Raw genomic sequence first — 22,414 nt, 5'->3', positions numbered from 1 at the left:
CAGGTCTGGAGGAAGTGCAGGCCACTCCATTTGAGGTACCTCAGTCTCCAGCAGCCATTCCCTAATGATGCGACCTCGATGAGCTGGAGCATTGTCGTCCATGAAGATGAAATTAGGCCTGTGTTGTTCATGCAGGGGCACAATGACTGGATTAATGATGTTATTCAGGTAGTATGGGCTTGTCACTGTACCATTCACAAAGTGTAGGGCAGTTCGGTACTGACTAGACACACCTGCCCACACAGTAACACCACCAAAACCAAAGGCTCGTCTGGTGACAACAGTGGCTGATCCATAGCGCTCTCCTTGACGTCTCCAACATCGTTGGCGGCCATCATTTCTGCTCAACATGAATCGGCTTTCATCAGAGAACAGCACTGAGGCCCACTGCTCCCTCGTCCAGCGTAAATGCTGCCTGGCCCATGCAAAACGATGACACCTGTGCCTGGTGGTGTGGTCAGGTACCCTTGCAGGTCGTCTAGCACGCAGACCATGCTAGTGTAAACGGTTTTGAATGGTCTGACGTGACACTTGGGTGCCTCTCACCTCCCTTAAATGTGCCTGGAGTTGAGTGGCATTCATCATCCGGTTCCACAGGGCACTGTTCACAATGAAGCGGTCATCAGTGTGGGATGTGGCCAAAGGACGTCCACTTCTATGTCTTTCTGTGACTCTTCCAGTCTCTCTGTATCTCTGTTGCAACCTGCTGATGACACTCTGTGACACTCTAAGCTCAGTGGCCACTTCCGTCTGAGAACATCCTGTTTGAAGCCTCGCAATGGCGAGGTGCTGCTGATCAACTGTTAGGTGTCGTCTTGGTCTCATGATGTCAAAATGTGAACAGCATGATGAGGAGGACTGTTTAAATACCAATTCTAATTGAACCAGGAAATTTATTGGTCGATTCATGGATCAAACACCTGTTGTGAATTTTGCCGTTAAGCTCCTTGTTAGAGAACAGCAACTTGTGCAAAAAGTACTGAAACACTGAACAGTTGGACATGTGCATTCAAGAGTTTACAGAAGGTCACATTAAGTTCACCTGTAAAGGTTATAATGCATTTTAGGTTCATCCTGAAATTTCACCCGAAAGCAGAATATCCCTAACTTTTTGTGAGTAGTGTACAATTAGATATGAAAACTATATGGGGATGAATTAGACAGGTATAGGCTAAAAGGTTTATTATTAAATAAGTTCATGTTTTCTCCGTTTTCCTATGCTTTTTCCTTAATTTCTATTATTTTGATTATTATTACGTGTGCTTATCTTGTCTGCTGTGTACATGCTGGAAATCAATCAATCATTCATTCATGCACTCATTCATAAAAGGCAGAAGGTCGGCACCTTGACAAAGGCGTCCCTGACATCCAGGCCTTGCTCCACGCTGAGGGGCATGGCGACACTTTCTCCCCGGGTAATCAGGGTGCGGGTGGTCAGACACACCATCACATCCTTGGGCTCCACCTGCAGTCCACAACAAGCCAGCGTTATCAAAGTGGGATAACAAACATGCCCTTTTAAACATGCAGCCACAGATTTTACTATAAGCGGAGTGCATAAAATGGTGGACCACCTGAAAGCTAAATCATGATTACAAAAGCAGCTCCACACCAATATTAACAGCATGTGTCAGATCTGGCAACCACTGCCTTTTCCTATCATTTTTTTTGTCAAATCTTACATCAGGAAGAGTTTTGATGAACAGAAATGAGCTATTACTTGTGAGAAAATCGATCTTAAAATCAAACTTAAGCCTAAAATTCCATAGAACCTATTCCACCCCACTCCATCCTCCTCTAATTCTTGTAAACTGTTTCAAATGCCATAAGGAAACAGGTCCTATCAGGCAATTTAGGCAATGCGACTACATCTTGTAATACCGTGTATGAAATAGCTGAAATACCTGCCGTGAAAATGCCGTTCACTCAGGCCTCAGAGAAATTCACATACGATTTGCATCCCATAATTGTGGTATAACTGGTCACATGTATGGCGTCATGTTGAGAAAATAGATCTTCTAAAATATTGTATTGAATATATGATGTACCAATGTCCGTATATGAATTGTATTGTATTTGCCCTTATGGTGTAACTTATGTGTATGTAACTACTTTGATATGAAGTGATACTTTAGTTTCAAATAATTCATTTTATGTACAGTGCCTATATGTCTGTATTCTAGTGGACTCTCAAAATGCAGAAAAGACAGGTACATAAAATATTCGAACATCACATGAACAACCATTGCACAAGAAAGCCACCTCCACCTTTGACCTGTATGTTATGTTTTCCATAGCCATACAATCAGCTGTGTGTTTTTTCCATGCACCAATACCATGTGTACTGGCTTTTCCTCCAGTTTAAAGTGATTAATCCTTTTGCTTGTTGAAAAAATGTCTATTGGTTTGCATTCTATTTTGCTGTGACTTTTTCTTAATGATCTGGTTGCAACAGGTGCAGCTGCTCCAAACTGTGTGCTTCCTGTTGTGGATATAGGATTTTTTTTTCCTGCGGGCACTACGAGTTGAAAATGTCTCAACTCAAAGCAAGCTGCAGGTCAGGCAATTAATGCTAATTAGAAAGCTTGTTGTCATAGTATTGCATAGCAACAAGAATGATGTAACGCCCCTCTCGCCTGTCATCAGTGTGTAAACTGTGCAGAGACAGACTGATCAAAAACTGATATCCAGCAACTAATTACTTTCTCTGATAGCAATTGTTACGGCCTCTCAACACAAACACAACTGGCTCAGAGAGGACATAACATAAAGATGGATGCCACAACTGAATTGCCATTTAAACAAAAGTTGATTATAGAAATAAACAATATTAAGAAAAAGAAATGAACCGAAAGAGGTGTGAACCCAGCGCTTCCCCTAGACTACTGTGATGACCTCTGCTAGTCAGGTTGTTGGTCAGATTGGGTGTTGGCATGGCTCATCTTTGTCTCATAGGTGGGTCATCATCAGCTCAACTAGGAACACCTGAGGGCCCTGGTGTTCCCAGGAGATAAAAGCCTGGCTGTTGCCAACCTCTCTCTCTCGCTCTCACTCTCTCTCCCTTTGCTCTCTCCACAGGCGCTGGGTCATCCGGTGATGCCGAATTAGTTTGTTTTCTTACACCTTACAACACGCACTCACATTATTCACTCATGCACACCTACATCACTGACTCCACTGACATCCACACCCCATATTTAGGTTTTTTGGGTTATTTATTTTAATTTAATAAATAATTTATTTGGTTAAACATCTCTCTTGGTGTGTCTCCCATTTTTGTTGTGGCCTCAGAGCCGGGTCATAACACTACCAAAACAGAAAAAAAGGGAAAATAAACTCTCCCAAACAAAATCCGATAACTAGACTACCGGAAACCTCCAACCCAAACTAAAATAACAAAACCCAACACACCACGAGGGTGTGCTGAGGGAAGAGCAAAGAGAAGAGCAAAGGAGAGCATGGCATCCGTAACAGTAATATTACGGGTCTCTCTCTTTTATTGTCTTTCATTGGCAGTCCAGGACACACACGCTTATCATGCACACACACACACACACACACTCACTCACCTCCATGAGTGAAGCAGCAGTTGTGAGGTCGGGGGATCTCACCACCACACAGGCGTCCAGGTTGTCGTAGGTCCGAGCTGATGGGGACGAGGAGAGGATAAGAAGGCATAAGCCACTTCATCTTTCCAATGACAACAAGTGGTTTGTTGTGTGTTCAAAGCAAAATCTTCAAGTGAAACACACTGATGGTCCAAATACAGAGGGCAAAGTGTAGAGTGTAAAAGCTGAACTTTGGTCGAGTGTTGGCTCGTCTAGCTCCCTGGGTGTTACACGAGTCCACATGGTGGTGAAATCTCCTCATGAGCTGCTCTGTGCTCCTCTGAGCTGCTAATACACAGCACTGTAATTCTATCTCTCCATTCACTTCCACAGCAAAATATTACCTCTCCCAAAATATCACTTTTACAGTATCAGGACAAGTCCTGGTACCCAGTTTTTCCTGTGTAATTACAATTATCTAGTTGTTTCTTCCTAGTGCAAGATGACGACCTGCCGGATCCACTTTCCAATTCAAACAGGAAAACAGCAAGAAAAGAGATGTTTAATTTACTAAAAAAAAAAAAAAAAAAAAAAATAGGTACATGGAGTTGTTTTTTATGTTGGCAAAATCTGCTTTGTTTGTTCATTTCTGTGCTAAAACTGTTATTTTGGGACATGTTTCAGTGCACAGTGCAAGTGAATGGAGAGACAGAAATACAGTATTGTGGATTAGCAACCCAAGGGAGCACAGAGCAACATATGAGGAATTTTTTCACTGTATTCTTTCTATTACAAATAAAAAAAGGAAGATTTCCAGAGGGAGAGGTTGATTGTGGAAATGTCCTAGGTTTAACCAATATTAACCAATATTTTTTTTAAATGTCTTTTGATCAGTATGTTTGGACTAAAACTTTATCTTTGTGCCAGTGGTCAATATCTTGAAATTTGTTCAATCTAACCCCCTAATGATCAACACTGCGATTTCAGTTATTTTTCCACATGATTTCAGTCGTAATGGATGCATGCGGTGGGACTCGCCCTCGAAGCGCAGGTTGCCCATGTGCAGAATGGCAGCCAGCAGCTTGGAGATCTCCCAGTTCTCCGTCTCGGTGAACATGAGGACCTTCATGGCCGACTGGATGCTGGAGTAATCGTTCAGGTCGTCGCGGCCGTCACACTCTGTGCAGTCACCCTGCAGGGTGAGAGGAGGAGGCGCTGATCTACACCGACACAAATAAACCTCTAAACACACAAGGTGTCCCCCTTTTTGGAATGGAAAAACTGAAGTGTTAGAAAATGTTTAAAGGAACAGGAACAACCTAACGAATGAATAACAGAGCAATCTACTAGAGAACAGTTCTGTATCAACAACAGAATTAGATCTGTAGGCTCCTGCAGGGCAGTCTGCAGCTTCTAGTGAGAGGACGGGAAAAAGGAAATGGTATGACTGACCGGCCATTCTGTATAAATTGTGGGTTGGATAATCAAGGTCCTGCTGTATGTAGTCATGAATTCTTCCTGTCTATATACTGTATACTGTACAGTATGTACATATGTATGTACCCGAACCCGAATACAATATTCGGAAGTACACAAATAATGCTTTGATCCCAAATCGTTTAACCGTCTGAAGTTTCTCCTCATTATTCGGGAGCTTTTTTCTAAAGAAAAAACCTTTGGATGCGTGTTTTGAGCCAATTACAAGAGATTAAAACAAAACGTAACAAAAAATATGTTGGTGCGTGTTTTGAGCCAATCACATCCATCTGAGGCACTGCCACAACGACTCGTTTCACCAACACAATTTGATCCATTCAATCCGATTACGTTTGGAAAGTCTAGAAGAGCTGCACGATTAAATTATTTTATTCCCGTTCTAGTTAGCCGAGAGCTAAACTGGAAGTTAGCCGGCGAGCTCGGCGGAAGTCTCTAGTGTGCCCACTTCTGGTTTCTTCCCAAATCCGAATAATGAGTTATTTTTAAAAGCCCGAATCCGAACCCAAATGCAAATAGTGCAGTGGCTGTACACCCCTAGTATGTACATATGTATGTAAAACACAGTATGTTAAATATCTATTATGTAGTTACTGGGCTCTGTTTTGATGGCTGTAGCATTAGCAGCAGTGAAGGCATTAAAACCAGGTGATATCGTCGCTCAACTCATTTTTGCAACTTAGGGATCGGAGTCATCCTGGCAAAAAGCGCCATCCAAGCACTATCTAGGAAAGGCAGTTGGAACAGGAATACTTCATTAACAGGTGGAGTTACCCTAACCCTAACCCCAGTCAAAGCAGCTTCTCTCATCCCCTTTAAAAGAAGCGCCCTCCCCACCATGATGTTCTGTTCTCACACCACCTTCAACTTGGATGTATACTGCATACATATTTTGCCACATGTGCCTGTTTTTGAGGTGAATTCACTTATTTTCTGGAGGTGGTGAAAGCTGGGTCATATTTTCTGTGTTTGGTGATCATGATAACATATTTTGGAGGATAATCATTAATGCAATAGTAGTGTAGGTGTAGTTACAATTTGTAATGCAGTTAAACTAGTTTCCACAATTTGTTTGTTGCCTGTAATTTGTTTCCCTTAAAGGACACGTTTGCATTCAGTTTTAAAATGCACCTAAAAATGAAACAATTATGAAATGTCAACATGATGGAACAAACTGACCAGTAACCTGTCATTTCAATTTCCAAAGAGAGAACTGGGAAAATTTGGCCTGGTTTCCAGACACCTTGATGTTTCAATTCAACGGGTCCTGGTCATGTTTCTGTCAGAGGTGATTTACTGAAGTCAATGCTTGTCTGATTCGTCATCAGGCATCGTCACAATAACAGCAACTTTTAGAAGAGACTGTTTAGATGGTACCCTGAGATTTGTGAAACTCTCATGATGGGGTTTATGTGATTTTGGACGCTCACCATGGTGAGGTAGGAGTAGTCAGTGGCAAGGCCCAGGCCAAGCTTTGTCTTCAGCTCCGGAGCCATACCCTGCAGCATGCAGTAGAATATGTGGTAGTTCCTCTCATCTGGAGCCTGGAGGATGACAGCGAGGAGACAGAGAAGAAAAGAACAAGTCAACAGAGACATGACGTCCCCCTCGACTGTGGCGAGTGGCCCTGGGTATCACTCAGAAATCACATGTGATGGACAGGTTGCAAGGACGGAGCCCAACCATAATCTCAGTTGAGATTATGAACTGATTGGTCCATCACAGCATCACCAACAGGACATACACCCCTAAGCTTCCTAAGTTACTGGATCTTTCCAGATCTCGATAACACTAAAAATACCGTTTTAAACACAAATTTAATCAAAACTATTGTCAGTATGCACTTGTTAATGGTTTGTACATTTTAGGTTTGGAAGGCAACACTTGTAAAGTGATATTAAAACTTCTTTGAGTGGATTAAGCCTGTTATTTTTCAGATTGTTAGCACCACTGCTGTCCTACAGAACAGCTGGGGGGAGGTGAGATAATATCACTTTTTTCATAGTGGGTGAACTGTCTCTTTAAAAACAATGCTGTAAATTGCGATCTGGCTTCTCACCTGTCGACAGACACGAGACTTCTCCAGCAGGTACTGCTCTATCTTGGCTCCTTCAATGGCCCCTCTCTTGGTGAAGTGGATATCTATGTACTTCCCAAAGCGGCTGGAGTTGTCATTACGAATGGTCTTGGCATTGCCAAACGCTGAATGAATGGGAAAATTACACAATGAGCTGACAGGAGAAAAACATATAATCCTACTCAGAACTGGGTCAACAGTGACTGTAATCAGATTACAATGAGCCCATGACATTTTTCAGAGGTGCATCATCTCCTTTGAGTTACTCTTCAAGATACTGCACTTACATCATGGATTACTTCATATTACTTTATTGGTATACATTTTAGGAAATAGTGTAAAAGAAAAAAAGTATCTTTGCACATTTTTCTGGTCATTGGTCACAACTTTTCTGTAAAGTATTGACGCGTTCACTGACCTGAATTTACATCTTAATGAAAGTATGTCAGGATCAGATTTGACAGTTAGGTTTTCAGATTTGCATTATTATGTATTTTTATCCAAGATACATAAAAACTGATGGAGGACATGGGGTGCTGTGTTGTGTGGCTCCACCACAGCTGCCTGACCTTCGAGGATGGGGTTGGCCTCCAGGACTTGTTGCTCTATCCAGGAGTGCTGGCCGCTGATGGCTGCCAGGAACTGGAGGATCAGCTTCGTGCTCTCCGTCTTCCCGGCTCCAGACTCACCACTGTCACATAGAAAACACAGTGTCACTGTCATAAATTCATGTAACACACACAGAAAACACATTTTATCCCTACTTATCCTAAACTTATCAATCACCCTTTGCACATATCATATCATATGGTCAACTAGAAGCAGGCTTTTTTTTTTTTTTTTTTTTTTTTTTTTTTGGGCAACAGATTAATTGAACCATGAAAGTCAGTGGTTCCTAAGAAAATAGAAATTGTCATCTACTACCTCGGTCTCAAGAGCTTAACACCCAAGAAGGTCCATGAGGACATGGTGGCCACGCTAGGGGAGGATGCCCCTTCGTCCAACAGGTAAAAAAATGGACTGCTGAGTTCAAACAAGGCATTCAGAGCCTGGAAGACAACCCCTGTCACTTTGGACCATTGACAAGACTCTGGGAGCTAGAAATCTCCCAGGAACACATCCATTCAATCATCCGCAACAAGCTCCAAATGTCCTACATGACAGCCTGGTTTCAAGACCCAAGACTCGAGATTCATGACTGTGAACGAGACCTGGGTCAATCACCTACAACCACAGATGACACCAGAGACGGAACAATCTGACAACTGGAACAGTCAGAAACACCGAGGATCTCTGCCTTCCAGGAATGCAGGACAGCAATGTCTGCAGGCCAGGTGATGGTCACCATTCTCTAAGGAACAGGAGAGCTGCTGGTGGACTATCAGGAAAACAAAGTCCACCCTTTCCTCCTGATTTGGCACCCTCTGACTACTACCTCTTCCAGAAGATGAAAAAAGGAGCTCGGTTTTTGACGTTTTGCCTCAGATCATGACACCACTTCTTGGCGTCTCCAAGATACCAGCTTCTACACAGAAGGGATCTGCGTGCTCCATGACCACGAGACTTTGTGTGTTAATAGAGGAGGGGACTCGACTGAAAAATAAATATGTTTCATTTTTTAAAAAAGAATGACCTAACTTAGGTCATGAACTTATCGGTCACCCCTTGTACATACAGGCTGAAAGGGCTGATCCCCCTCCTATTATGTCTGCCAGTTTCTGAGTTAATGACACAAACACACACACACACACACACACACACACACCTGATAATGCAGCACTGGTCCTTATTGTTCCGCTGCATATTGAAGTAACAGTTGTCTGCTATGGCAAATATGTGAGGTGGCATCTCCCCAATCTTCTTGTTGGTGTAGAGGCGGATATGGTCTGCTGTGTAGATGGGCAGGAGCTGGTAGGGATTGACTGCCACCAGGATTGAGCCGGTGTACGTCTGCAGGAACCCAAAGCCAAGAGCTGAAATATCTCATCTTTCAAAGTAAACACTCTGAAAATGACTGATGAAAATGATTGGCTACTCTCACAAAAACATGGTGTATTCCTTTGTCCTTTTTAGAGCCTATTCCCCCACACTACACTGCAAACTAGACATTATCTACAGTAAACCTATTTACCTATAGACCTGTCATACAGATAGTTCTGACAGACGACCAGGTTACTTCCTGCATGTCGCCACTGAGGAGAAAGTTTAGCTGATAACCAACGGCAAAGATGTGGAGGTCAAAGAGAGGCGGCAATATCTAAAAATCCAACAGGACAACTATAATTTTTATTCCACAGCTTGGAAGACACAAGAAAACTACCAAACCGCCATGGTGAGATAAGTGGAGTTTCAGGGGGAACTAACATAAATGATGCGTTCGCTGTAGCGGATGAGCAGGTTCCGCAGGATGCCGGCTTCGTTAAGGTCACCCAGACGAATCATGTCCTCCACCCCGTGGACGGAGGTTGGGTGCATGGGCTTTATGTTGGTGGCATTTTGTGGGGAAATCCAGTGTTCCTGTAAGAGTGGGGTCACAGGGTGGAAATATGCATCAACAGAAGGCACACGGGCGAGAGGCATGACCACAGAGCCTGAATGGAGCAGAATTGTTGCAATGTTTTCCGTGATCATGTGGCTTGTTCAGAGTAAAATGACAATTATAAGCCTGTTCCACTCCAATCAAGTTCTGCAGGCAGTACACTTACAGTGACTGTGATGAAAATACAGAAAACACAGCATATTCATGGTAGATGGGAAGCCTCTGAAACAGGTTATCTGTATGATAATATATGTATTATCTTCTGACTTTTTATAAAAATCTAAAATTATCCCTACATCGCAGCAAACCGACAAGTCTAACCTCATGTTTGCACAGGATAACATGTAAACACAAGTTTCCTGGTTGTTCTGCTGTGGACTCACCGTGCCCTCATCGTCCAACACCTGGATCTGCCCGGAGTCACACAGTTTGACCACGGCTCCCACCGGGACATCAAACTCCCGGCCCGTCTTAAGGTCCAGCCACACATAGTCCCCCTGCAAATCAAGCACATACATTAAAATAACAATAAATAAATAGAGTGTATTTTCTACGTTACCAGCCGGTTTGTGACCTTGTGTTCAGGTAGGCCTTCCCGTTTGGCTGAATTTGACTTTTCAGTGATGTTGGAATGATGTTTCTCAGGTGTGTACTGTTTGCGGTGTACGTCATATAGATGTGGTCAGAAGTGAGCTGTGAACTAATTTTAAATGTACCAATGGGTGATTTATACACCGCACAAATCCAATCTGATCACTTGCAGATGACAGTGCGGACAGTCTGTCTTACAGATCTGATTTGAGAAACAAATCTGACCTGCTTGCAGTCTGAACAAGGCCTTAAAGTTACAGCAGGAAAAACATCAACTGTTTGTCTGTGAGGTATAAAACAACAGCTCAACAGCTTCTCTGAAGGAATGGAGCATTTGGGTCATGCAAAACGAGTCCTGATATAACACCGTGGTCGATGGCTAATAGAATACCATGTGGAAGCCGGAACTACTTTTGGACCTACATTAGAGAGCCAGTGTGGGCTTTCAGATTTATAATAACGCCAGTAGTGAAGCCAATATTTCTGTCTGATGGTTCAGTTGTTAATGGAACTGAGGCGACTGTCACAACGGCACGATGGCGTTCACTTTATCAGCAAATCAATGCATTGTGCACGAAATCCCGATGAGTGAATTAGTAGGAAATCAATCAGATTTCGAGGTTATGAGCCACAAGCAAAAATGAGTGCATGAGTGTGACAAAATACACGCCACCAGGGGAAATAATAGCAATTAACGAGACTCTTAAAGGGAGTTTAGACTGTTAGGGCACTATTGTTGTTGGACAGCTTAACCCTCCACATAATCACCAGATACAAGCAAGGTCTGGGACGTCTTGCCAACCCAGAGCGACCAACCAGCGTATTAACAGTGGCCAGAGGTGTGTGTGTGGTAGGGTTTTTTGTTTTGGGTTAGTTACATCATTCCATTCCTTTCATAACAATCTTACTGTTTTATTCCAGTAATTATTTCTATTTCAATTCACCAGGAAATAACAAGGTTGCATCACCGTTCTCAATGCTCGAAATAGGTTACCCACTTCTTCAGCTGCCAGCTCATCCACTGGGAGGATTTAGCCTGACGAGGGCTTAGGCCCGGCCAACTGCAGCCTCCAAAGGGCACGCTGACCTCTGACCCTACAGTTTGCCACTGTTGCTGGGCAGGGTCATGCTTCAGTCAGGAGGGGCTTAAATCCGGATGTGATCCACTGAGTGTCAGTCAGCTGGGATCCAGGACTCGGACTCAGCCAGGGAAAGGGCTTTGTCGCCTCTCAGGATTAAGATGCACAAGTTGTTTTGACGTGCTGGACATTAGTCTCGTCAGCGGAGTAGTTTTATTTTGGGGGCTTGCCAGCTGCCAGGTTCTCTTGCATTTCTATGGATTTTCTGTCTTTCTTTCTTTCTTGTTTTTTAAAGCTGCCTTCCTGGGGGTGGGGTGAGGGTTCAGATTCAGGTTCAGGCTCGGTCCCGGCGGTGTTATTTTAGTGAAAGATGATGGACCTAGTGTCTGTTCTAGGCAACGTCCTGTACAGCGCTGGAGTTTACAGGACGACACTGAAGGAGACACGTGGCTCTTTCAGGTGGTAAATGTAACCTGGTGATGGAGGATGAGCAAAATCTGGGTTTCGGGTCGAGTTTGGACAAAAATATGCATCCCGATCTGAACTTTATTGTTACGGCTCAGTCCTGACCACAGAGTCGTGGGTTCGAATCCAACCTCAGGCCGTTTGCTGCAGGTCGCCCCTCTCTCTGCCCTGCCTTTCCTGTCTCTCTACTGTGACTGTCAGATAAAGCAGAAATGCCAACAAAAACAATCTTTAAAAAAAAAAAACATAAATAATAATAATAATAATGATAATGGCAGCTAAATTTTGAAGCAAATAGTCCTGACTGTGGCGCTATATCAGTGGTCCAAAGGTTAAAACGTATTCAAAAATAAATAAATAAATAAATAAAAATAAATAAATAAATAAATAAATAAATAAATAAATAAATAATAAAGAACAGTGATCCATTCTACATGTCTGAGATTTTTTTTCTGCTACCTACACTTAATTACCTATACTTAATTAAAAAGTCCACCATGAGGTTTTTATTTAAAAACTAATAAGTCTAACTAGTCTCAGTTACTTTGCACAAATTGCACAAAAAAATATCACAGCAGAGCATCCTTTTACCTGCTCAGGTGAAACTGTTGTGAGGTTTTCATTTAATCAAAAGTCATTCTGTGAAGCACTAAGTACTATCGGTCCATTTCTTCCTGACACAAAGTTACCACACAGAAGTTTCTTGCTACCTGCCGGATCTACTTTCTAACTCAAAAAGGAAAATAACAAGAAAAGATCTGTTTTATTTCTTCAAAAAATGTGGGTGATTGTTTTTAAATTACTTGAATTATCTTTCTTTCTTCTTTATGTTTGTTCTTTCTTGTTTGGCATTGAGCTCATAGTTAGTGCTGCTGTTGGACTGGACTGCATTTTATTGACAGCTGTTTCCAATATTCTGTCCTCCCTCATTGTATATATATATAGGGAGGACAAAAAATTAGAAATACCTCTCAATATAATGCAGTCCAGTAGCAGACTTCTGCAAACTACAACCTCAATAATAAACACAGAATTAAAGTGACACATTCTGCATAATGTCAACACAAACTGTACATTATAAACTTTGTTAAAAGGTAGAATTGATGGCAGAGCTGCTGAGCTGAACTGCATCAGACTGGACAGGTGGTCATAATGTTATGGCTGATTGGTGTATATCGTTATTTGATCGTGCTGTTATGTTGTCTATGGGTAGCACTTAGTGCATCATGCTTGAAAACGAATAAAATAAAATGAAATACAAATAAAGTTATTATTATTATTACGATTATTGTTATTAATCCATTGATTGTCTTTAAAATCCTGGAACTCACTACCTCATCACTTGAAATTTGCTGCAAACATCACCACTTTTAAGAGAGTTACCAAATCCTGCTTAATTCATCAACAAATCTGCACTCAGGTCTTATTTTATTTTATTAATCTCTTATTTTTATGAAAGCCCAGTTGATGTAAATTGTATCGATTCACATCAAATAAATCATGAATAAATAAAAGAATACTTACTATAATGAGTTCTTAATAGATTACCATTGTAAACTGTGTTTAATACCTTGCCATACTCTGTTATACTCTGTTTTTATTTGCTGTTATTATACTCTGTTTTTATTAGCTGTATCCTGTTGATAGTTTGCTGTTGTTGTATGTTGTTATATTAGCTAGTGCTGGGCAAGTCCAAAGTATGACGTGTATTACTGTGTGAATGTAAAATAAATTTAAAAAAAAGGACGACAGAGAAGTGTTTGAGTGAGAAAGGAGAGTAACATCATGAAACAGAGGAAGAACAGAAAGAGATGAGAAGAGGCTGGACAGTCAGAGATGTTTTTCTCAGGACGTACTTGTTGCAGAATGACCATGGTTCAGCCTCGGGGTGAGTCCAGGACATCAGAAGTCACCGTGCGAGGGCTCTGTGACGGAGAGGAGGCACCGAGTCAAACAGGTGAAAACAGCACACCATTTACAAGAACGCCTCATCATAATCAAACAAAGACTCTGGTGAAAGTGAAGCTGAAACTGCAGAGTGCTGACGATGTTTCCTGCTGCACTTTGACATTTTCAGGTTGTTGGTCCGAGAGCAAACAACACATGGAGAAGGCAGCGTTGGTGAAAATGAGCGGATGACACTCTGAGGTCTCGTCACAGGAAGCTGACAGAGACACTGAACTGGGGGTGTACAGCCATTGCACTATTTGTATTTGGGCTCGGATTCGTTATTCGGATTCGGGAAGAAACCAGAAGTGGGCGCACTAGAGACTTCCGCCGAGCTTGCCGGCTAACTTCGGGTTTAGCTCTCGGCTAACTGGAACGGGAATAAAATAATTTAATCGTGTGGCTCTTCTAGACTTTCCAAACGTGATCGGACTGAATGGATCAGATTGTGTTGATGAAACGTGTCGTTTCGCGGGGCCACAGTGCATGCGATTGGCTCAAAACACACACCAACATGTTTTTTTTTTTGTTACGTTTTGTTTTAATCTCTTGTAATTGGCTCAAAACACGCATCCAAATGTTTTTTTTCTTTAGAAAAAAGCTCCCGAATAATGTAATAATAAGAAACTTGGGACAGAAAAACTATTCTGGATCAAAGCATTATTTGTGTAGCCTACTTCCGAATATCGTATTTGGGTTCGGGTACATACCTACACTGAACTAAATAGAGCCGTTGCTATGGAAACAATGCACCGTCTTATCTGATCACCCCGGTGTACCTGGAAGGTTTTAGGGGGCTGTGAACCTCATTGGTCTCGCTGTCAATCTCTGGCATAATGTTTGTTAAAATTAACTTTAAATTATCAATTTGTACATCAGTTGACTTTCTGTTGAGCCTCTATAGGAGACAATCCAAAGCGAGCGGGGCCCCCTGGTGCCAGGAGAGACGCTGCAGAGTCAGGGCTGACCGCAGACGTCCTGCCTCGGCCGTTCGAGGCTCAGCTGAGTGTGGGAGACTGAAGGAAGCTGAGGGAGGGGAGCTGCTCAAGGCTTACTCAGATTCCAAGGCCTAATCCCCGGGGATTAAGCAGGAGCCACAGCTCGGCACCGTGCTGAATCACCGTGCAGCAGCTCGCCCCTCCCAGCCGTCACTCCTCTGCTGGCCTCCCTCAGCGAGACAAGAGCAAAGGGCACAGACGCCTTTTGTTTCTGAGATATAACAATTTTAACTGACGTGCACTGTACAAAAAAAAAAAAGGTTTCTAATCCACCATAGCAGATTCATTAAATGACCCTAAACCAAGAACCAGCATGTCACTTTAATTTTTACTGACATAATATGTAGAAAAACACACAATTTTAAAATACCGTAATTTCAAAAGCAGGTAAAAACACTAAAATTAACAATCAATTTACAGATTAAAAGCCTTCACCATTCGGCAAAAACATACCTTAAACTGTAAGTATATAGATAATAAATCGTAAACAGGTTTATATTACAACTGTTATTTTTAAACAAAGTCACTGTTGTTGTCGTGGTAATTTACTGTAAAGCAACAACAGTTCTTGACCATGAAATTTACGGTTTGCAGAGCAGCGTACCATAATGTCGTATACATTATCAGTTGTATATTTATTTTGTTTGTATATTTTTTTTTCATAGTGACGTTCAGGCAACCACAACTGCCAGGATGTTACTGTAAGTTTCACATTTTTTTTTTTTTTTACAGTGTACAAAGTGGATATCTGAGTCTCCACTTGGCCCAGTTCGGCAGGTCGGGACACAATATCCTGCTGTACATGGATGAAGGTCCGACAGTAACGTTCTGCAGGGAACAGCAGAACGTCTATGTGGCCGGGATTTTAAACAAATAAAATAAAAAGCTTTGATTCTGTGTTTGTGCTGCTCTCCACCTTTGTCTGCAGGTGCTGCTTCCAGGACATCTTCAAAAATTTTCCTAAGCACAGGCTGGGTGTTAGGAGGGATACAATTCAATTGCGTTGTACTTGTAAAATGACCATAAAGACATACTCAAAGATATAAAAAAAAAAAATTGGAGTGAGTCAAATTGTCCTGCAGGTGGTTCCTGGTGCTAAAGCGGCGCCCTTGTCTTAAATAGCCTGAGAGCAGAGGCGAAGGGTTTTCTGAGTGCACTGCACAGACGTGTTCTGTACAGCACATCCATATGTTCATCCATATGCAGCTCGTCACAGCGGGCGCAGCTTATGCCCACGCCCAGATTATCCACCGCCACAGGGCGCCAACCTGGCAACCGCCTCAAACACACACACACCTGCCGGCCTGTCTGCACCCAAAACAACAACAACAACCACCACCAGCACCAGCAGCAGTCATGGTTCAGAGGAGCACACACACACACACACACACACACACAAAAAAAAAACAACAGATCTGTGGCTATTTCCTGATTTTCAGTACCTGGGAAGCAAATGAAGCTGCTGCAATTTCTCTGCTCTCTGGGGCTGAGGGTTAAAGGTGGCATCTGGTGGGAGGAGAAGAGGAAGAAGAAGAAGAAGAAGAAGAAGAAGAAGAAGAAGAAGAAGAAGAAGAAGAAAGAGAGAGAGAAAATGTTTATCTTGGCCGGCGGGTCGAACTTTTCAGACTTTTCAGGTTCTGTGTTCATGTTCAAATTGCTTCTCTTTGGGTTTGAGATGATTTTGTCCTCTGGACTCTGATGTGAAAAGAGATTTTGGTTTGTTTTAATTATGGAACTGTCAAAGTGAAGGGACATAACATCTTGTTAAAAAATACTCAAGTAGCCTATTTTTGTCACAGCAATGTCCACTGTCACTGACCTTTGCCGACATCATTTTCATCACTATAAATATCATTTTCTGGTCTTTTTCTTTTCTTTCTTTCTTTTTTTTTTTTTTTTTTTTTTAACCCTTTTGAGTTTTTGGGGCTGATTTTCTGGTAATTTCCTTGCATTTTGATTTGTAATATTATTCCAGTAAAAAAAAAAAAAAAAAAAAAAAAAAAATCTATTGTTTTGCTAGTGTTCTGTTAATTTTTTCTAATGTTTTGGAGAGAAGACGTTTATATTTCGCATTTCTTTCTCTTTTCTTATCACTGAACTCTTTCCTTGAGAACTGAGCCACCGCTGCTGACCCACTTTCAATAAACTATTTCTGATCCTGATTCTGAAATCCAGCGGATATGCTCAGGTTTCTGTGGGTCGGCTGTTATTTTGAACTTTATTTAGTTTTTAATTAACTTGGGTGCTGGGTGGGTGCCACAGATTTATAATAATTCTAAGAACTTTTCCTGTATTTTCTGTTTTGTTTTTGGTTTGTTTATTTTGGTTGTTCATCTCCTTGTAAGTTTCTTGCTAAGTTGTTCATCACTTTTTTCTCATGATTTTGAGCGGATTTGCTCGCGTTTCAGACGGTGAAATGATTTGATGCAGACGGTGCGTTTGGTTTGCTGGACTTTGCTTGGTAGCAAGGTCATCTGAAACTGACATCTGCCAATTTTTTTTTTTTTTTTTTAGCTGAAATTCCAACATTTTCAGAATTTTTCACCCGATGGAAATTTTCAATAAATCACTCGCGAGATGGAAATTCAACGAGATGCCACTTTCAGATGTCCATATCTCTTCAAGTCTACGTCCTAGAGTCTTCAAAGTTTCAGGAGATGCTCAAAAGTTTCTTGCTAAGTTGTTCATCACTTTTTTCTCATGATTTTGAGCGGATTTGCTCGCGTTTCAGACGGTGAAATGATTTGATGCAGACGGTGCGTTTGGTTTGCTGGACTTTGCCTCATCGGTCATGTTGTTTTCATTCTGCTGAGACGCTCACAGCGAACAAAAACATCATTTTGTTGTTGGATTTTGATTTGGTCCTCCTCCTCGCCTCCAGACGGCGGGCACTCAGGGTGGAAGTGGGTCTCCTCCTCCGTGCGCTCTGATCGTGCACTTCGGTAGTTTAAAGTCATCATCATGTCCATGAATCTAAAACCAAACTAACTCGGCTGCAGCTGATGTGGAGCCTCCGTGTGATAAATGTGGAGGTGCAGCGGCCTCCCTCCCTCACACGCTCTGCTTCTCTTTTGATTTTTACATCTTTACAGGCCCGACAGGCTGTTTTACTGGAGCGGAGGGGCTCTCAGGATGTCCCTTGCAGATAAAAAAAAAAAAAAAATCATTCTACTACCAAGAGGACAGAATAGATTTTAAAAATTATGGTGTCCCTTCTTGGCATTTTTTTGAAAAACCGACTACAATCGGGAATCTCTGAGTAGTTATCTTCTTTTTCTTTGTCTTTTTATTTTTAATTATTTTTTGTATTTTGTACTATGAAGGAGTATCAGAGATATTTTCCCTGTGCTGTCCTGTGTGGTTGTTTTAATTTAAATTTTATTTGCATATGGATTGGAGTGTGGCTTCTGATCAATAAAAAGACCTTTGAAAGAAAAGTGTGAGATCCCGGTGTCGTCCAATCACAGCGCTGCCTGTGCCGAGCGCCGGGGAGCGCCGGGGAGCGAACGACGCAGGTCCAAACCTCAACCTCGAGACCCGAAGGCGACCCGGCCGCAGAGCTCGGGTCGCCGGCCAGCAGCCGCCTGGCTAATGCCAAAGGGCTGCCTGGGGATTCAGCCACTAATCTGTGTGTGTGTGTGTGTGTGTGTGTGTGTGTGTGTGTGGCCCGTAATGCCGTCCTGACCAGAGACCCAGCAGCGTCGGTATGCGTGTCAGGACCGACTCACATGGCAGGGATTCAGAGGGCGGCCGGCCGAGCGAGGAGGAACGCCGCCGCGACGTCCGCCTTGTGCTCTTTCATTACTTTGCAGTCTCTTTGCATGTGAATTATCTTTTTATTTATTTAGTTTACAGTGGCGTTTAGGGGAGAAAGGTGGTTGTGCTCGATGCCTTGTTTAAAGGGGCAATTAACTCATTTTGTAAAAAATTAATATCATTTCACCTCCCCCTTTAGCTGTTCTGTAGGACAGTAGTGGTGCTCTCTTCCTCTCAGTGTCACTGAGTGCTGGATACTGGCTGGATGCTCCAAATGCTAACTGTTAGCCTCCTGCCATTGTGCTGGACTTCCCCCCGGCTAACACTCTTAAAAATATCAGGCTTAATGCACTCAAATTGTGGCATTTGAGTTTGATGATGTGTAGCATAATTTTTACATAAGGAAATGGTATAAAAATGTGTTTTCTAAGCTGTCTGTGCTGCTGCTCAGAGGAAAACTATCATCTGTGTGCACTTGGTAACCATACAGTGCAGTTCAGTTTCAGAAAATAACACTTGGAAAGTGATGTTAAACCCTCTTGGAGTGGATTAAAGTGGTTATTTTTCATAATGTTAGCCGGGGGGAAGTCCAGCTCAATGGCAGGAGGCTAACAGTTAGCATTTAGAGCGTCCAGCCAGTATCCAGCACTCAGTAACACTGAGAGGAAGACAGCACCACTACTGTCCTACACAACAGCTGGGGGGAGGTGAAATAATATAAAATTTTTTTCAAAAGGGGTTAAATGTCCCTTTAAACAAGGCGTTGGTCGTATAAAATTTTTCAGAATGGGTGAGCTATCCCTTTAGAACACACTCACATTTTCATGATGGCTCAGTGCTGTGTAGCTAAAACCAAACAACACAGACATACATTTTAATTGTACTTTTTATTCCCTAATTTTCCCATAATCCCCTCAGCTGTGCGTTGCACCCGGCCTGAGGGCGTCAGGGTTTGTCTCGCATTCCTGTCTCCTCATGTCATATTGTTTCCTGTAACAATGCAGCCAATCACCTCGTGTTATTTCTCGTGTACATAATGGTTCCTTTAAGTGCCGGCTGAGGACGCAGGGCTTGGGGGTAAGAGGCTTTGGCCTAAAGCTGAAAGCAGCAGAGCAGAGGCCTGGCTGCTGGCTAAGCCCTGCGCTCACCTGTCCCACTCACCTCTCAGGCCCCGCCGAGGCTCCCGTCCCCTGTCCGTCAGGTCCTCTCCCAGTGTTCCCAGTGCGAGTCGAGGTCTACACTCTGGTGATGAGATGCTGCAGGACTGGGAAGGAAGCTGGAAGCTGGAGGATGAAGTTTTGTCCTCTGGTCTCCTCGTGTCCTCGTCTGTCAGTCCTCTCTGATCCCCTCCATGCCGTCCAGCTCCCGTCACGCTGTCTCCATCTCAGTTGGCCAGTGTGTGTGTGTGTGTGTGTGTGTGTTCGTCTTCGTCGGACCTCGTACGGTTTGACGTCCGGGTCAGAGAAGTGACTCTCCAGCCTCTCTCGCTCTCTCTGCCTCATTCATGGCTGCTGATCCTGATTAGCCCGGAGGTGGAGCTTGTTGGTGGCAGACACAGCAGGGGGGTGGGGAGGTGTGTGTGTGTGTGTGTGTGTGTGTGTGTGTGTGTGTTGGAGGGGGGGGGGCTGCCCGAGGTCGTGAGGTCCAGGCTGCCATGTGCTGCACCACACAGGAGGCCTCGACATCCAATTAGAAGTTGATTTATCTGCAGAGCGGCTCAGATTTGTTCAAACCATCGGGAATTCATTTCAAATTCCAGAGAAGATCCCGAGTTTTCCCAAAGATCCAAAACCTGACCTGCTGGATCAGAGGGAAATGTGTATAAAGTGATGCAACATGACATGTCGTTCTTTTCTAGATCAGTGGTTCTCAGATGTTTTTTTTTTTTTTTTTTTTTTTAAACAGTGTTTCTCCTTAAAATATTTTTTAACTAAGTTCCCACTGACCAGTGCAAAAAAAAGGTAAAAAAAAAAAAAAAAAAGCCTGTATGTGTGAAACAAACAACAACCTGATGCTGAGCAGATTCTCTCTTTTCTGTTTCTGCTTATTCTTCTCTTCTTCCTCCTTGTTTCCGGCTGTATCACTACTATGCTTCAACCACTGATCCACTTTCTGGATTTTTTTTTTTTTTTTTTTTTTTGGTCATGGTGAACAAACGTCATCGCTTGATGACCGCGGCAAACACACACATCTGACACCTTCAGGGAACCCAGAGGGAGAACTGAAGATAAACTGTGCTTTATCAAACTTGCACTGACATTAGTTATTGATATTATTATAGCATAGGCTGATTATTTTAGGAATTATGCATGACATAAAATGAACATGCTAAAAAAATCTCCCCCCGCAGTACTCCAATATACCACTAGGGGTATGCTTACCTCCATCTGAGAACCACTGGTCTGGAGATCATGCACAGTTTGGATGAGAGACTGTCACACAATATGAAGAAGAAAAAAAGCTTTTTTCCACTTTGAGGTTCCCTAACGGGAAATTTAGGGCTCAAGGGTTCGAGTAATAATGTATAACTTGTTTATATAATTTTTTTTTTTTTTTTTGCAGCCGTCTATCGTCAACTCATAGAACACAGCAGGATTTCAACCAAAAGCCAGTTCATGTTTTTTTTTTTTTTTTTTTAATTTGTGGTTGTAAACACCTCCTCTGCTGCACAACACGATGACGCACAAGACACAATAATCCAACATAAGACATCACATAAAAGCAAATCTATAAAATTTACAGTCCAGGTGAAATCCCAGGACTGAATCATCCCAGATTAAATCTAGACTTGTTGGTTTGCTGTTTTTGTTGATTTGATTTAAAGCTTTGAAACCCAGGAGCCCAAAGTCTGGCTTTTATATCAAAAATTCATTTTCTTTCTTCCTTTCTTTTCTTTTCTTTCTTTTTTTTGGTAGTTTTGTGGTACTTTTCTTGTACATTTTTGTGACTTAATTATAAATATAATAGGCTGATGATTATAAACAGTTTTCTGGTAACTGTTTTTTGCAAATTTTCTGGGTCTTGTTCAGGTCTTTTTCTTATCATTTGTTTTACTTTTGGGGTAATTTTTTCTTGGATTCATGGTAATGTTCTCGTCATTGAATTACAATGTACATTCTCGAAGGAAATCAGATGAATTTGCTCAGCTTTTTAAGAGTTCAATCTTGGATAACCGGTCAGAATGGATAAATACTGGCTGTCAGTGAAGACGGATTAGAAAGTATAATCTGATTAAATGTGTGATTCTTCCTCTTCAAGTGTTATTCTGGGTTTCAGTGGACAATTGAAATGTCTGATGATGACCTTCATGCTTTTTGTTTTTGCTTTGAAGCCCAAATTTGAACCCTTACCCTTCACTGCAAATCCATCCGTGTGGACATTCGTCTGTTCATGTTCATTCCTGTTAAATGACGACAAACCCGGCACAGGTTTTCATCTTTTATTTCAAAGTCATGCCACAAGTTGACATAAAATACAAAAGAAAAAAAAATAGATTGTAGCTATAAAATAACCACAGTGTAACCGAGAACCAAATTCAACAAACACGCTTTGGAAAAAGAAAAAAAAGAGAACAAAAGCTCACGTGGAAAAGAAGGAACGCACGGACAAGCACACGGTACAGAAGGTACGGCACAGCTCTCGACAGCTAGCTACCAGGAAAACGGACCAGTCTGGAACACAAGTTTAAGTGGATATATAAAATTAACAAGGTTATAAAATACTGATAAAAGGTACTTGTTATAAAGACCGTAATATCTTCTAGAAGTGTCACCATGCAGTGGGTATTTTTCGGATTTCCAGATAATAAACATTAGCAGAAAAATACAAGAGAATCACAAGCTTTGTTTGTTAAGTGGACAAGACGCCAACTTGGATAAAAATGTTCATGACGAGAGTACGGAAGGTGTCCGGTGGTCAAA

General features: G+C 42.2%; 1 protein-coding gene across 5 annotated transcripts in view; it reads right to left on the bottom strand.

The window, feature by feature from the left end:
- myo7ab (myosin VIIAb) overlaps positions 1-20,008 on the bottom strand; it is a 59,478-nt gene extending 39,470 nt beyond the window's left edge. For 3 of the 5 annotated variants that reach the window (XM_030068270.1, XM_030068272.1, XM_030068273.1), the window contains exons 1-9: positions 10,042-10,176; positions 9,484-9,636; positions 8,885-9,069; positions 7,689-7,810; positions 7,102-7,244; positions 6,473-6,586; positions 4,587-4,740; positions 3,570-3,646; positions 1,346-1,465 (exon numbers count right to left, since the gene is read on the bottom strand). In XM_030068270.1, the coding sequence (XP_029924130.1) occupies positions 1,346-1,465; positions 3,570-3,646; positions 4,587-4,740; positions 6,473-6,586; positions 7,102-7,244; positions 7,689-7,810; positions 8,885-9,069; positions 9,484-9,636; positions 10,042-10,176 (1,203 nt within the window). Of the gene's footprint in view, positions 1-1,345; positions 1,466-3,569; positions 3,647-4,586; positions 4,741-6,472; positions 6,587-7,101; positions 7,245-7,688; positions 7,811-8,884; positions 9,070-9,483; positions 9,637-10,041; positions 10,177-13,649; positions 13,719-16,180; positions 16,245-19,655 lie in introns of those variants that run through there. The other 2 variants (XM_030068271.1, XM_030068274.1) reach the window with 1 other exon arrangement.
- Positions 20,009-22,414: the final 2,406 nt, after the last annotated feature.

Source organism: Myripristis murdjan, chromosome 14, assembly GCF_902150065.1.
Source record: "Myripristis murdjan chromosome 14, fMyrMur1.1, whole genome shotgun sequence".
NCBI classification, from domain to species: domain Eukaryota; kingdom Metazoa; phylum Chordata; class Actinopteri; order Holocentriformes; family Holocentridae; genus Myripristis; species Myripristis murdjan.
The sequence above is the reverse complement of the archived record's forward strand: the minus strand, read 5'-3'. Positions and strand labels throughout refer to the sequence as shown.